Here is a 16,012-nt window from a genome sequence, read left to right on the forward strand (position 1 = left end):
CATCTTCGACGCACTAAGCGCATAAAGATTTATGCACCTATATCCATGGCAACGCCGGAAACGGAGATCAAGGCTCAAGGCCTCTGCCCAGTATACCATATCACAGCTGCACAAAACGAAGAGGCCAACGCCCTGTGCGTCCAATGCGAGGAGGCCCTGGGAGATCCAGCCCAGGGCCAGTCCCACCCAGGGCCGAGTACTAGCTCCTCAATGAGTACCCTGGACCTAGCAAATTCCAGCGGGACTCCCCCTCAAACGGGGACCCCCAGGGACTCAGCACCCCCTAGCTTGGACCCAGCATCCTTCTCATGGGTGGAATTCTTCAAAGGCCTACACACCTTCATTCACATGCAGACAGAGCCTCCGGCAAAACAGCCACAGCCTCCACCAGAAGACCTTCATGTCCCAGGCCCCTCTAGGCCCAGACAAATGTTTCCACTGCCCAGAAGTCCCTTCTACGGGGACACTGATAACTCTGAAGAGGAATCAGAGCCCCTAGAAGAGGGGGAACTTCCCCCAGGGACAGAGTCTCACTGGACCATGAGACGCTTCTTCACCAAGGACAAGCTCCCAGACCTGGTCACCCACAGCCTAAAGGAGCTTGCTATTCCGGGCACAAGTGCTTCAGGGGAACCTAAGACGAATCCCCTGCTAGAGGGACTCCGCCAGACCTCCTGCCATTTCCCTCTGTTACAAGCCATCCAGCAACTAATTGACCTGGAATGGAGTGCTCCAGAGTCCTCATTCAAAGGGGGACGGGCTATGGCAGCCATGTACCCTCTGGACCCGGCGGCCAAAGACCTTCTGACATGCCCAAAAGTGGATGCCATGGTTTGCACGGTCTCAAAGCGCACCACCATCCCAGTGGAGGGAGGTGCAGCGCTCAAAGATGCTCATGACCGACGTCTGGAATCCATCCTTAAACAATCCTTTGATGTCGCCGCTATGTCCCTACAAATAGCGGCCTGCTGCACCATGGGGACATGTGCCTGCCTATCACAGACCAGGAGCAACACCCCTGGGGAAGCCATAGAGCCAGCAGTATCATTCCTTGCAGATGCTGCTTCCGATCTGGTGCCACAGTGGCTAGAGGAGTGTCATCAGCTGTGGCAGCCAGGAGGCAACTCTGGCTCCGAAGCTAGTCGGCCGACGCATCCTCCAAAACGAGACTCACAAGGATGCCCTTCAAGGGATCCCTCCTGTTCGGCAGCGAACTAGAGAAACTGGCTAACAAAAGGGGCAAGTCCCCATTGCCGCGACTACCAGAGGACAGGAATAAGAAACACCAACGACCCTTCCCCCGATCTTCCAGGGGCAGAGGTTTGCAGCGCTTCAATCCATAAAAAAAACTCTTATCACACACCTTGCCCTGCAGGCAGGAACCAGTCCTTTCGGAACAAGCACAACAAAAGGGGAACTGGCTCGGGCCCCAGCCGCACCCCACAATGAGAATCAGCCGACCCGTCCAAAGGAAGAAGCCAAAGGGGGCAGACTTGCCCTATTCTACCAAAGATGGGTCGAGAGAACTTCGGACAAGTGGGTCCTAACCATCATTCGAGAGGGGTACTATCTGGACTTCCTCCGGACAAGTTCGTGGAATCCCCCTGCCATGACCCCTCCAAGAGGGTGGCAGTGGAGGCGACTCTGACTAGATTACTGGCCCTAGAGGCCATAACCCCAGTGCCTCCACAACAAATAAATACTGGACACTATTCCATCTATTTTATCCTCCCCAAGAAAGGGAACGTTCAGGCCCATCCTGGACCTCAAGTCAGTCAACCGCCACCTGAGGATCCCCCGCTTCCGCATGGAAACCCTACGCTCCATAATAAGGGCGATACAACCGGGAGAATTCCTCATATCCCTGGATCTGTCGGAAGCCTACCTACACATTCCGATCCATCAAGAACATCAGCACTTCCTTCGCTTCAAAATCCTGGACCGTCGCTATCAGTTCCGGGCATTACCCTTCGGGTTAGCCACAGCACCCCGGACGTTCACCAAGATAATAGTGGTGGTGGCGGCAACACTGAGGAAGGAAGGAATCCTCGTACACCCTTACCTAGACGATTGGTTGATCAGGGCGAAATCCCCAGAGGAAAGTCGCCAGGCAACCAGCAGAGTCTAGACCCTACTGGAGAGTCTCGGATGGGTGGTTAACACAAACGAGCTGTCTGCAACCCTCACAGACCCTCGAATACTTAGGAGTCCGATTCAACACCAGGGAAGACAAGGTCATCCTGACACCGGCGAGGAGATTAAAACTGATGAACCAGTTACGAACCCTGCTGAGCGAACATCGCCCCACAGCATGGGATTTCCTACAAGTCCTCGGTCTCATGGCATCCACGTTGGAAGTAGTACCATGGGCATGAGCTCATATGAGGCCCTTACAGCGCTCACTCCTATCGCAATGGAGACCACTATCTCAGAACTATACCGTACGTCTACCGCTCCCGGGCAAAGTTCGAACCCAGCTACGGTGGTGGCTACAGGATAACCACCTGAGCTAGGGAACAAGACTATCCTCACTGACCTGAATCCTGCTCACCATGGACGCCAGCCTACGAGGATGGTGAGCACACTGCGAAGAGCTAACCGCCCAAGTGCAGTGGAACACAGAAGAGTCGGGGTAGAACATAAATCGCTTAGAAGCCAGGGCAGTCAGACTAGCCTGCCTACGGTTCAGCCACAGACTCCGAGACAAAATGGTCAGGGTAATGTCGGACAACGCCACAACAGTGGCATACATCAACCGTCAGGGAGGAACCAGAAGCCAATAGGTGTCCCTGGAAATAGACCCCCTAATGTCATGGGCGGAAAGGAACCTCCAGGAGATCTCGGCCATCCACATCGCCGGGAAAGACAGCATCACGGCGGATTACCTCAGCAGAGAAAGTCTAGACTCAGGAGAATGGAAGCTGTCGACCACAGCGTTCCAACTGATAGTGAACCGTTGGGGAACACCAACCATGGACCTTCTGGCAAACCGGTCCAAAGCCCAAGTACCCAGTTACTTTAGCCGCAGACGGGAACCTCAGTCCCAAGGCATTGATGCCCTGGTTCAGACATGGCCACAGGAGACTCTGCTATACGCCTTCCCACCGTGGCCCCTACTAGGCGCGATCATTCACAAGATAAGTCGACACAGGGGACAGATACTTCTTGTGGCCCCGGACTGGCCAAGAAGACCATGGTACACAGACATGCGGGGATTACGGACAGGAAACCCCCTGCCACTACCTCCACACAGAGTTCTGCTCCAATAGGGACCGATCCTCCATGAGGACCCAGCTCGATTCTCTCTTACAGTCTGGCCATTGAGGGGGCTCGCCTGAGAGAGTGGATACTCGGGAGCTGTAATAGACACCCTACTCCGAGCATGCAAATTCTCCACATCTCTAACATACATAAGGGTGTGGAGAGTATTCGAAGACTGGTGCGAGGACCACAACATCGTACCTCGCTCAGTCAAAATCCCCACGATCTTGGAATTCCTATAGAACGGCCTACAGAAGGGATTGTCCTTCAACTCCATCAATGTACAGGTGGCAGCATTATCATGCTACGGCGCCAAGAACCAGGACGGAAGCATAGCCTCCCACCCGGATGTCTCCCGCTTCCTGAAAGGAGTTAAACACATCCGACCACCCCTAAAGTGGCTGGTACCTCTTTGGAACCTCAACTTGGTCCTGGATTTCTTAGCAGGAGCCTCGTTCAGACCCCTCCGAGCCCTGTCTCTCCGACTGTTAACATTGAAAACAGCCTTCCTGCTGGCAGTCTGTTCAGCCCGTCGCATATCCGAGCTACAAGCACTGTCCTGTCGTGAGCTGTTCCTCAGGCTCACCCCTGGAACCATCCAGTTGCGCACAGTTCCCTCGTTCCTCCCCAAAGTGGTGTCTCACGTCCACCTTAACCAGACCATCTCGCTACCATTGAACATAAGAATTCAGAAGAGGCCAAAAGTCCTCGCCACCTCAACATCGGCAGACTCCTGGCCAGATATCTGGAAATGTCGGAACCATACGAAAGACAGACCACCTGTTCGTCCTTCACAGCGGGAAGAAGCAAGGGGAAGCGGCCTCACGAGCAACCATAGCCCGCTGGATCAAGGAAGTCATCAAGGCGGCTTACGTAGAAGCAGGCAAGCCACCGCCTCTACAAATCAAGGCCCATTCTACTAGGGCCCAGGCAGTCTCTTGGGCAGAAACCAAGATGCTGTCACCCGCCGAGATCTGCAGGGCGGCGACATGGTCCTCCATCTACACCTTCTCCAGGTTTTACCGCCTGGATGTTCAGGCTCGGGAGGACACAGCATTCGCAAGGGCAGTACTAAGTGGGTCACGGGCAGCCTCCCACCCGGTTCGGGAGTAGCTTTTATACATCCCATTGGTCCTGAATCCATCTGCTACATGCTAGGAAATGGAGAAATTACTTACCTGATAATTTCGTTTTCCTTAGTGTAGACAGATGGACTCAGCATCCCATCCACGGCTGCCGTTACTCATGAAAGCCTCGGGGGACAGCTCCGAGAGCAAGGGAATCAAGGATAAGCCATGCTTTCCTTCATCTAGGGCACCCACCCTACCGGGTGTCGGTTTCCCGGTTGAGGGCACTGGCGGTCTCCAGCTATAGCCAATTCAACCGATTCAAGTTGATCAATTTAACCAAGTTATAAAGTTAATCAAGTTATTCAAGTTATGAAGTTACACAAGTTATTCAAATTAATCAGTCACACATATATCCACAATGCTTTTTGAGGATAATACTGAAGAGCTGCACTGCCTGCAGGGGTATATGTACAAGGGCTCATGTCAGATTGAAATCTGTACCGTCTCCAACTGCTAGCAGGAGTACACTATACCCATTGGTCCTGAGTCCATCTGTCTACACTAAGGAAAACTAAATTATCAGGTAAGTAATTTCTCCATTTTTAAACATGCCTTCCCAGAATACCACCCCCTTCCCCCTCCTCCCCCTACCTAAGCCCTTGTAATGTTCCATTATCTGCTCATTTACTTTGTCTGCTCTCCTATCACCTTGTATATACTCCCCTTGCATATGGCATTGCAATCAAACATGTTCCTCGAAGTCTTTCCTCACCCTTTACCTCAAATATATGCATTGTAATATATTAAGTTATTACCCCTCCAAGTTTTTCTCACCCTGTTCTTTGTATAATGTTTCAAGTTCTCTGTAAACCGATATGATGTACCCATGAATGCCGTTCTAAAAGAGCATTTAAATAAAGAAGTATATGCATAGTTAGAGCTTTAAACTTTTTTTTTTTTGCACATACATAGCCGCAGAACGATTACATTGAATTACATCGTAAGCGATATGGTTACCGCTTGGATTACCATGAGAAGAAGAGGAAGAAAGAAGGTCGTGAGGCCCATGAACGCTCAAAGAAGGCCAAGAAGATGATCGGCCTGAAGGCCAAGCTCTATCACAAACAGCGTCATGCTGAGAAGATACAGATAAAGAAAACGTGAGTGTCCACTTTGTTCTTAGTCTCTCTCAACTTGATGTTCTCAGGATGCACTAACAGGTTGTAGCACTCATGGTGATGCTTTAAAATTTTTCCTACATATTTCATAATCGTGACAGATGAGAATCATCATCGTTCACATCATGCTTTTCCAGCAAGAGTTCAAAGCATGCAACATCAGAATTGGTCTTTACAATAAGTATACACTACAGTAGCATGATTAACAAAAATTCAATAATTATAGATTACAGTTTACAATTTAAAATATTCTATAGTCAAACTTACAAATATGTTATAGTTCACATTTTAAAATATTAAGAATGCAGATATTACAATAAATTTATGATAAACAGTAAGTATAAAGTACATCAGTAAATGCAAATCTGCAAATAGGTGGTGGTTAGTGAGAGTGTCCTTATGTGACTCAGTTTGGGATATAGAAGATCCTGGACTGTAATTGAAGGTTCATGGAGAGATGCAAGATTGACTTCAAGTGGTAGAGAGTTTCAAGGGATAGGGACTGATCCCAGGAAAGTACTCTTCCAGGAAGAGTCTTCCTAGTGTTTAAGAATCACATTTCCTTGGGATCTGGTAACACTAGGTGGTCTTTAGGTAATGAACATAGTGGCCAGGAAGTGATGTGTAGGCTTAGTCAGTTATTTTTATTTTTTTTTAGATTTTTTTATTTATACAAATTTTATAATTTTATTTAAAAAAAACGTGGTGTGTCTGTTTATCAAGATAGTGTGGTGACAGGCCACTGAAAGCCAGGACAAGGATTTTGAATAAGCTATAGGTTTCTCAGAAGTGGGGTGATTGGTCAGTTTTACTAGAATTTAGTATGGTTCATGCTGCTGAGTTTTCTAGCAACCGCATTGGGTTGGTAGATGAATAGGTTATGAATGGACCTTCCCTATATGTACCCGGATCAGTCCAGACTCCTGAGTTCATTCCCCACTGCCAGAAGATGGAGATAGAGAAAAAGCTTTGCTGACACTGCATCATAACCCCCAATGCCCCCTGCAGTTCCCCAGTATTTCTCTGTCTCCAACAGATGGCAGAGGGTGTGAATCCTGCAGTTCTACAGTGGGCTAATTTTTGTTTTTATCCCAGGACAAGCAGGATGCTAGCCCTCACATATGGGTGACGTCACCGATGGAGCCCTATAGTGGAAAACTTTGTCAGCTTCTAGAAAACTTTTGACTAGCTGTGTGAGCCTACTGAGCATACCCAGCATGCTATAATTCCTCGAGCCACAGGGGTCTCCCTTCAGTCTTCTTTTTTCCGCGCTGCTTTTAACCTCGCGATTAGAGAGCCCTTTGTGGTAATTACCACAATTTATTTTCCTTAGAGGAAAAACTATTAAAAGTTATCCCTCGACAAGGGTCTCCCTTTCTTCTTTTATCGGTAAAAGAATTTTTTCAGTCAGAACAGTTTTTGACTAAAAATTTAGTCAGAAGGCCTTTGACCGCTGTCCGGCCTTTACAATGGCCACCGGTTTAAAAAGTGCCCTAATAGTGCGATTACAATGTCCATTACGGACCCACACTCTGAGTGTGTACTTTGTTTAGGGGAAAAACACGACATGTTAACATGTCCTCAGTGTGCTGAGATGACATCGAAGGGCAGATGGGCTTGTCTGGAAAAGATGGAGCATCTTTTTCATCTCCAATTGCTACCATTGATTTCGACATCCACGCAGTCGTCTCCGGCCGGAGCGGCAAAAAAGTTAGTAATAAAAACAAAACGCCGTCCAGATGGAAAAGGTGATCGAATATCACAGACTTCTTCTAGGTCATCGGTCAAGTCCACCTCGATACTTGAAAAGAAGGTCATCTAACATGGTGAGAGGCATCGACATCGTCGTCCTTAGATTCCCGATCCGACTCCGGTGCTCAGTACACAACTACTTTCCATTGAACCGATGTCGAAGAAACCTCAGATGGAGGACTCCTCGGGGCTTTCGAAGCCAGCATTCCCAGGCCATCCCCACCGATATCTGTGCCGGGTACCATGATTCTACAGGGCTCTGTGGAAACGCTGGTTGGGCCTTCACTGCCACCCCCTATAGCTGCTCTGACCTCACCAGCTATTAGGGTGGAACTGGACGGTTTCATCTGCCAGGCAGTCCTGGAAGCTTTATGGGACATGCCATCGATGCTGACATCAAAGCCGATACAGGAACCAATGCCGATACCACCAGTTCCGACTCCACTGCTGGCACCGCTGGTTTCACAGACTCCGATGCTGATTCCTGCATCGACAGCGATGACAACACCGCCATCAATGCCGGATCTTTCTTTATTAGCACCAATGATAGCTAAGCTCAATGCCGGTGCGCCCGCCACCATCGAGTGCAGAACATCCATCTCCGATGCCCAATCCACTCCCGAGGCCATCGGAGATTTCACAGCAGAGACCATCTTTTTCGCCTTTCCTTTCATCGATGCCACCAATCAATCCATCGATGCCTTCGGTGCCACCATTCCACCCTCGCATGACTCCTCCACGACATTCTTCTCCAGATGTCTGGGATGATGGAGACACTGACACTTCCTCTGAGGACATATTGTCTAATCCATCCCCCCCACAGGAGACAAGGAAATCACCACCGGAGGACCTTTCTTTCTTTCTCAAATTTCATCAAGGAAGTGGCAGATACCATTCCATTTCCACTGGTAACAGAAACAGACACCAGGCAAAAAACCTTAGAGGTTCTTCAATTTGTGGATCCTCCTAAGGACATTATTGCAATACCAGTTCATGAAGTGCTCATGGAATTGCAACTCAGATTGTGGGAACGTTCTTGCACAATTTCACCAGTCAACAAACGTACTGATGCTACTTACCTTGTGCAGCAAATTCCAGGTTTCCAAAAACCTCAACTGCCACACCAATCTGGAGTGGTTGAATCCGCTCAGAAAAAAGTCCAAAAGGATCAAGCCACACTCATCTACTCCTCCAGGGAAGGATTAGAGGTTCTTGGACACGATTGGACATAAAATGTTTCAAGGATCCATGTTAGTTTTCAGAATTGCGTCATACCAGTTATACATGACGCAATATCAGCATAATCTATGGAAACAGGTCCAAGAATTTTCAACTTCACTTCCTCAACAATATCAAGAATCCTTACAAAGCATCATGTACAAAGGATTAGAAGCAGGAAAGCTCGAAGTCCGTGCGGCCTACAATGCTTTTGAAACCTCATCTAGAATGGCTGCAACGGGCATTAGTGCTCGCAGATGGGCCTGGCTCAAGGCTTCAGACCTTAGGGCAGAGGTACAAGAAAAGTTGACTTACCTCCCTTGTAAGGGAGATAATCTTTTTGGAGAAAAAGTGCAGGATGCTGTACTGCAGTTAATGGAGCATTCTGAAACTTTGAAGCAACTATCTTCTGCTCCATCAGAAACACAACCTTCTACCAGACAAACTGTTAGGATACTAGACGGCCATATTATCGCCCAAGACGATACTATCCTCAGCAACTCTTGGCAGGACATCAAGACCACCTAAGAGGAGCCAGACTAGGCAACCTAGAGCTCAACCTCCTCCTCAGACAGGGCCTGCATCGGGATTTTGAGATATTGCCGGAGAATAGCAGTCACTCCTCAAATCCATTCCTAGGGAGCAGGATTTCACATTTTCATTCCCAATGGTTGAGCATCACCACAGACCAGTGGGTACTCTCAAATGTTATGGTTACCATCTCGATTTTCTCGAAATTCCAAACGACAATCCACCAAGATCACACTACTCCACACTTCTATACACAGAATTGTCCACCCTCCTGAGAGCCAGGGCTATAGAACCTGTACCCTGACCTCAGGAGGGCAGAGGATTCTATTCCCATTATTCCCTCATTCCAAAGAAAACTGGAGGCCTTCGTCCCATCCTAGACCTTCGTCCCATCCTAGACCTTTGTCCCAATCTCCAGACTCAAGGTACTTGGACAAAACTCGAAGCAACATTCCAAATCAATTTCCTGGAGCTTCGAGCTATACATTATGCGCTTTATGCATTCAAGGACTGCCTTTCACACAAGACTCTTCTAACTCAAACTGACAACACGGTTGCCATGTGGTGCCTGAACAAACAGGGAGGTACGGGCTCGTATCTCCTTTGCCAAGAAGCCGCACAAATTTGGGACTGGGCCCTGACACATTCCATGTTTCTCCGGGCCACTTATCTGGCGGGCATTCACAATGTAGTAGCAGACCGTCTCAGTCGTCAATTCCAACCTCACGAGAGGTCCCTGGATCCTTTAGTAGCGACCAGGATATTTCAACGATGGGGTCAACCAACAGTGGACTTCTTTGCATCAAAACTGAATCACAAAGTGGTCAACTTTTGCTCCCTGCACAAGCAGAGAAACCAGTTAGCCAAGGACGCCTTTGCTCGCCACAGGAATGCAGGCCTTCTATATGCGTATCCCCCGATACTGCTGATAACCAAGACTATAGTAAAGCTACAACAGGACAAGGGGTCCATGATACTCATAGCCCCGTATTGGCCTCGACAGGTATGGTTTCCCATACTCCTCGATCAGGGAACCCATTCGCCTGGGCATAGCACCCACTCTCATAACTCAGGATCAGGGCCTGTTGCGCCATCCCAACCTTCAATCCCTATCGCTGACAGCCTGGATGTTGAAAGCTTGATCTTGCAAACCTTCAATCTTTCAACCAAGGTTTCTCAAGTGCTTGTAGCTTCACGTAGACCCTCCACTCGGAAGAACTATCATTCTAAGTGGAAACGATTCACCATGTGGTTTACACAAAAAGGTATTGACCCTTTTTTCTGCCCCACATCCTCTTTACTAGACTATCTATGTCACCTTTCAGACTCTGGTCTCCAGACCTCGTCAGTGCGAGTGCATTTAAGTGTAATCTCAGCTTACCATCATACAATAGGAGATGCACCAGTATCGGTACAACCTCTTGTTAGTAGGTTTGAGAGGTTTAATTCACCTTAAACCTCCTATACAACCACCAGTCATAGAATGGGACCTAAATGTGGTTTTGACAAGCCTCATGCATTCTCCTTTTGAACCCATGGCGTCCTGTGATATTAAATTTCTTACATGGAAATCTATATTCCTAATAGTTATTACATCTGCTAGAAGGGTTAGTGAGTTACAAGCACTTGTCACATACTCGCCCTATACAAAATTCTCACATGATCGAGTGGTACTCCGTACACATCCAAAATTCCTTCCCAAAGTAGTTACAGAATTCCACTTGAATCAATCCATAGTCTTGCCCACATTCTTCCCAAAACCTCACACTCACCAAGGTGTGAGGTCTTTGCACACCTTGGACTGTAAATGTACATTTGCATACTACCTGGATCGCACTGCAGTCCACAGAAAATCCTCTCAACTCTTTGTTTCTTATGATATAAACAAACCGGGTAAGCCAGTGGGAAAACAAACACTCTCCAATTGGCTTTCACATTGTATAGAGTTCTGCTATGAAAAAGCAGTCCTTCCTCTCCAAGGGCAAGTAAAGGCACATTCAGTACGAGCAATGTCAACTTCAGTAGCACACTATCGTTCAGTGCCAATAGCTGACATATGTAAAGCTGCAACATGGAGTTCTCTTCACACCTTCACAGCCCATTACTGTTTGGACAAAGAGGGACGACAAGATTTGACGTTCGGACAATCTGTCTTGAAGAATTTGTTTCCAACTTAATCCCAACTCCTTCTACATCCAACCTGCTGTGATTTCAGGCTGCCTCAATTTTCCCAACAGTACACCAGTTGTTGTGCCTGTTGCACAAATTGTATGCTGTTGGTCCACTACAAATATGACTCAGCCTGTAGCTTGCTAATCACCCATATGTGAGGACTAGCATCCTGCTTGTCCTGGAATAAAGCAAAATTGCTTACCTTGTAATGGGTGTTATCCCAGGACAGCAGGATGTAGTCCTCACGAAATCCACCCGCCACCCCACGGAGTTGGGTCCGTTACGTTTTATTTTATATTTAGCTAAAGCTTATTGCTACAAACGAGACTGAAGGGAGACCCCTGTGGCTTGAGGAATTTTATAGCATGCTGGGCATGCTCAGTAGGCTCACACAGCCAGTCAAAAGTTTTCTAGAAACTTTGACAAAGTTTTCCACTATAGGGCTCCGTCGGTGACGTCACCCATATGTAAGGACTACATCCTGCTGTCCTGGGATAACACCTATTACAAGGTAAGCAATTTTGCTTACAGCTCATTTTTCCTTTTGAGCCTTCCTCCCGGGGGTTTCTTCTGGTTTTTTTAAGAATCCCAGTGGTTCTGCCCTGTCCGGTTGAGGTGGCCGAGCTGGGGGGTTGGTGCCCTTGTGTGTGCTCAGTCTGTGCGCCCGTGGGGTGTAAATCTGGTTGTCCAGGTCCCTCCCCTTCACGAGGCCGCTGAGGCGGCTGCAGGCTCTATTTCATGATTTTTTGGTCTTTTTGAGACTTTTTGCCTGTCTCTTTAAGGGCACTTTGTCTCTTTGGGGATAAAGTTAAAAAAAAAAAAAGTCTTGTTTTTGCGCCGGAGCACTGCTTGCCTGTGCGGGCGGCTTCCTCTCCTTAGGAGGGGCTTCCGAAGGGGTCCTGGTATCTTTGGGGGCTTTTTTTTCTTTCTTTTTGGAGGTGAGTGTGTGTATGTGTTTTTACTCGGGGCAATAGCTCGCAGCAGGGTTTGCCATTCGTGCGGCTCGATTTTCTCCCATCTGAATCGTTTGGGGTTGTGCACGGCATGTGTGGCTGGTGGAGAGGGCTCCTCTGACGGGGGGGGGGGGCCCCCCACCACCCCCCGCTAAGCAATGTCGCGGTTCCGCCACTGTTGAGCCGGCTGCAAGAGAGTTTCCTGCTTTCCCTCACCCGGGCGATGCGGGAACGGTGGCCATTTTGGATTTCTCTGTGACAGTTCCAGCATCGCCGGAGGGGATGGGGGAGGTTCCCCCATGTTTGTCACCGGCCCGTCCTGACAGAGTAGACGGGGAGGGCTGGAAGGGGAGGAAAGTCCATTGCTGCCAGTTTTCCAGCCAGGCCCTGCAGGGAGGCTTTTTTCCACAGATTTTATTTTATTGCTTCATGATGCTTATTTAGCCAGACAGAAGGTGGCTTGGGATGCTACTCAGCCACAACCGATGCCAGTTCAACCGACTGAGGGAGCTACAAGTGGCAGTCTGCCCTCTATACCTAGTAGGAGAGTTCCCTCAGCACAAGGCTTGCTTCTGCACCTGCAGGGAGATTCATCTAGGGGTGCTGAGCACAAGGATTCTAGCAGGGCCCCTGCGGCCACTGGATCTGTCTGGCCACGGTATACCAGTAGGTCCAGTTCTTCCAGCAACTGAGGATGCGGGTCTAGGGGATGACCTGGTATCTTCCATTCATGAAGCGGAGGACCCTAAAGTGGTGTGCCTTTTTAAAAGGGAGGAGTTGGATGTTTTGCTTACTCTGGCCTTTCAGGTCCTTGGGGTGAAAATGCCACAGGAGGACCAGGAGTTAGAGGGAGAGGACCCGGTCCTGGATGGCATGTGGGGTCCCCCGACTTCTTTTCCATACCACAGGTCAGTTAGGAAGTTGGTGGAGGCAGAACGGGGGACACCTGATTCTGGCTTAAATGTTGGCAGATCTATGGGGAAGCTTTATCCTTTACCGGAGCAGGATTTGGAGCTCTTTTTCTCTCCCGAAGGTAGACGCAGCGGTTTCCGCTGTTACTAAACGGACCACAATTCCTGTGATTGGTTCAGCCGCTTTGAAAAATGTTCAAGATCGTAAGATGGAGTTACACCTTAAAAGGATTTTTGAGGTGGCATCCCTGGGCTTGCATGCGGCTGTTCCAGCTTTTTACAGCGTGCTTGTCTTTGCTGGGTACAGCAGCTCCAGGGAAACTTAACCGCAGTTGAGTGTGGATGCGGACACGGCTGAGAGGGTGGAAGCAGCTGTGGCTTACGGAGCGGATGCCCTCTATGATTTGGTACGTGCCTCCTCAAGGGTTATGGCTTCAGCAGTGGCCGCCAGAAGGTTGCTCTGGCTCTGCAATTGGGCGGCAGATGTTTCCTCCAAAGCGCAGTTGGCTTCGTTGCCTTTTTAAGGAAAATTCTTATTTGGGGAGGATCTCGAGCAGTTAATGCAGTCCCTTGGAGACAATAAGGCCCTCAGGTTGCCAGAGGATAAGCCTAAGGCTAAGGGATTTTTTTCAATCAAGGTCTCATTTTTGGTCCGACAGACGGTCGCGGCCTGCGCGTGGAGTGTCGGGGCCTCAGAGGCAATTTTTTTCACAGGGGCAGTCCTTTCGAGAAGCCCGAAGAGGTGCCCCGGAAAGACCTGGTGGCGATATCCTCAGCTCGTCGCATCTTTGAACTTTGAACTACAGGCATTGTTGTGTAGGGAACCATTCCTCCGGATGACCCCAGGAGCGTTACAATTTGTACCATTCGTTCCTTCTTGCCCAAAGTAGTCTCGGAGTTTCATGTGAATCAGTCCATTGCGTTGCTGTCCCTAGATAGGCCCAAGGACATGGAGAGTACCACCTCCTACCATTTAAACATCAGTAGGTTTTTGATGCGGTATCTGGAACTTTCAGAACCGGTGCGCAAGACGGACCATTTGTTTGTTCTTCCCCGTGGAACGAGACAGGGCGAACCAGCTTTGCAGGCTACCAGAGCTCGTTGGATCAAGAAGGTGGTCACGGGAGCTTATGTAGAGGCAGGAAAGCCTTTCAGGCTAAAGCTCATTCTACTAGCGCTCTGGCAGTCTCCTAGGTGGAAACTAAGCTACGGTCTCCCATCGTCATTTGCCAAGCGGAGACGTAGTCGTCCTTGTACACTTTCTCCAGGTTCTATCACCTGGATGTTCAGGCTGGACAGGATACAGCCTTTGCAAGGGCAGTATTAACCAGACTGTGGGCAGCCTCCCGCCCTGATCGGGAGTAGCTTTTGTACATCCTATTGGTCCTGAGTCCATCTGGCTACATGTTAGGAAATGGAGAAATACTTACTTAATAATTTCATTTTCCTTAGTGTAGACAGATGGACTCAGGAGTCCCAAGGCCAATCTATTTCCAAATGGACAACTCCCGAAGGAGTGGAAACCAGACCTGTCTCGGCCAATGAGGAACTATGAGAATCATAGACCTTCTGTCCTCGCAAAGCTTCAAGAGAGTCTTCGCCACTAAGGGAATCGGAGGATATGCGTACCGAAGACCCTTGCCCCAATAGTGAGCAAAGGTGTCCGAGGCTGGTTTGCCATCTGTTCTGTACAGGAAGCAGAACTGAGTCACCTTTCTGTTGCAGGGGAACGTGAACAGATCCACATCTGGGCTCCCCCAGAGGTGGAAGATCTGATGCTCTCCCCCTGGTCCAGAGACCATTCGTGGGGTCTGAAGGCTTGACTTATTCTGTCCCCTTTCATGTTCTCTGTTCCTGCCAGATACATGACCCTGAGCACCATCCCATGGGACAGGGCCAGGACCAGATATGGATCACTTCCTGACACAGGAGGTACGACCCCATGTCTTCCTCTCAGTGGAAAAGGGTAAACAGGGTAAACAGTGGAGTGCCTCAGGGATCTGTACTTGGACCGGTGCTTTTCAAAATATATATATATATATATATATATATAAATGATCTGGAAAGGAATACGACGAGTGAGGTTATCAGATTTGCGGATGATACAAAATTATTCAGAGTAGTTAAATCACAAGCAGACTGTGATACATTACAGGAGGACCTTGCAAGACTTGAAGATTGGGCATCCAAATGGCAGATGAAATTTAATGTGGACAAGTGCAAGGTGTTGCATATAGGGAAAAATAACCCTTGCTGTAGTTACACGATGTTAGGTTCCATATTAGGAGCTACCACCCAGGAAAAAGATCTAGGCATCATAGTGGATAATACTTTAAAATCGTCGGCTCAGTGTGCTGCAGCAGTCAAAAAAGCAAATAGAATGTTAGGAATTATTAGGAAGGGAATGGTAAATAGAACGGAAAATGTCATAATGCCTCTATATCACTCCATGGTGAGACCACACCTTGAATACTGTGTACAATTCTGGTCGCCGCATCTCAAAAAAGATATAGTTGTGATGGAGAAGGTACAGAGAAGGGCAACCAAAATGATAAAGGGGATGGAACAGCTTCCCTATGAGGAAAGGCTGAAGAGGTTAGGGCTGTTCAGCTTGGAGAAGAGACGGCTGAGGGGGGATATGATAGAGGTCTTTAAGATCATGAGAGGTCTTGAATGTGTAGATGTGAATCTGTTATTTTCACTTTCAAATAATAGAAGAACTAGGGGGCATTCCATGAAGTTAGCAAGTAGCACATTTATTTTATTTTATTTTATTTATTTAGAGTTTTTATATACCGGCAATCATGAAAACATATCTTGCTGGTTTACATAGAACGGGGGTGCAATAAATACAAAAAATGATAATAAATACATGGAACTAGAACTGTGGTGACAGAAGGTACAGTTACATTTAACAAGGGAAGCCGAACTTGGAAGGAAGAAGAGAGGAGAGACTAGTTAACAAA

At 48.3% G+C, this 16,012-nt stretch overlaps 1 protein-coding gene across 1 annotated transcript in view; it reads left to right on the top strand.

Moving 5' to 3' along the window:
- The window catches only part of NSA2 (NSA2 ribosome biogenesis factor), a 63,512-nt gene that overhangs the window by 7,547 nt on the left and 39,953 nt on the right, over window positions 1–16,012 (top strand). The window contains exon 2 of the mRNA XM_029575035.1: window positions 5,304–5,491. Within this exon, the coding sequence (XP_029430895.1) occupies window positions 5,304–5,491 (188 nt within the window). The remainder of the gene's footprint in view (window positions 1–5,303; window positions 5,492–16,012) is intronic.

The sequence above is a fragment of the Rhinatrema bivittatum genome, chromosome 1 (assembly GCF_901001135.1).
Source record: "Rhinatrema bivittatum chromosome 1, aRhiBiv1.1, whole genome shotgun sequence".
NCBI lineage: Eukaryota > Metazoa > Chordata > Amphibia > Gymnophiona > Rhinatrematidae > Rhinatrema > Rhinatrema bivittatum.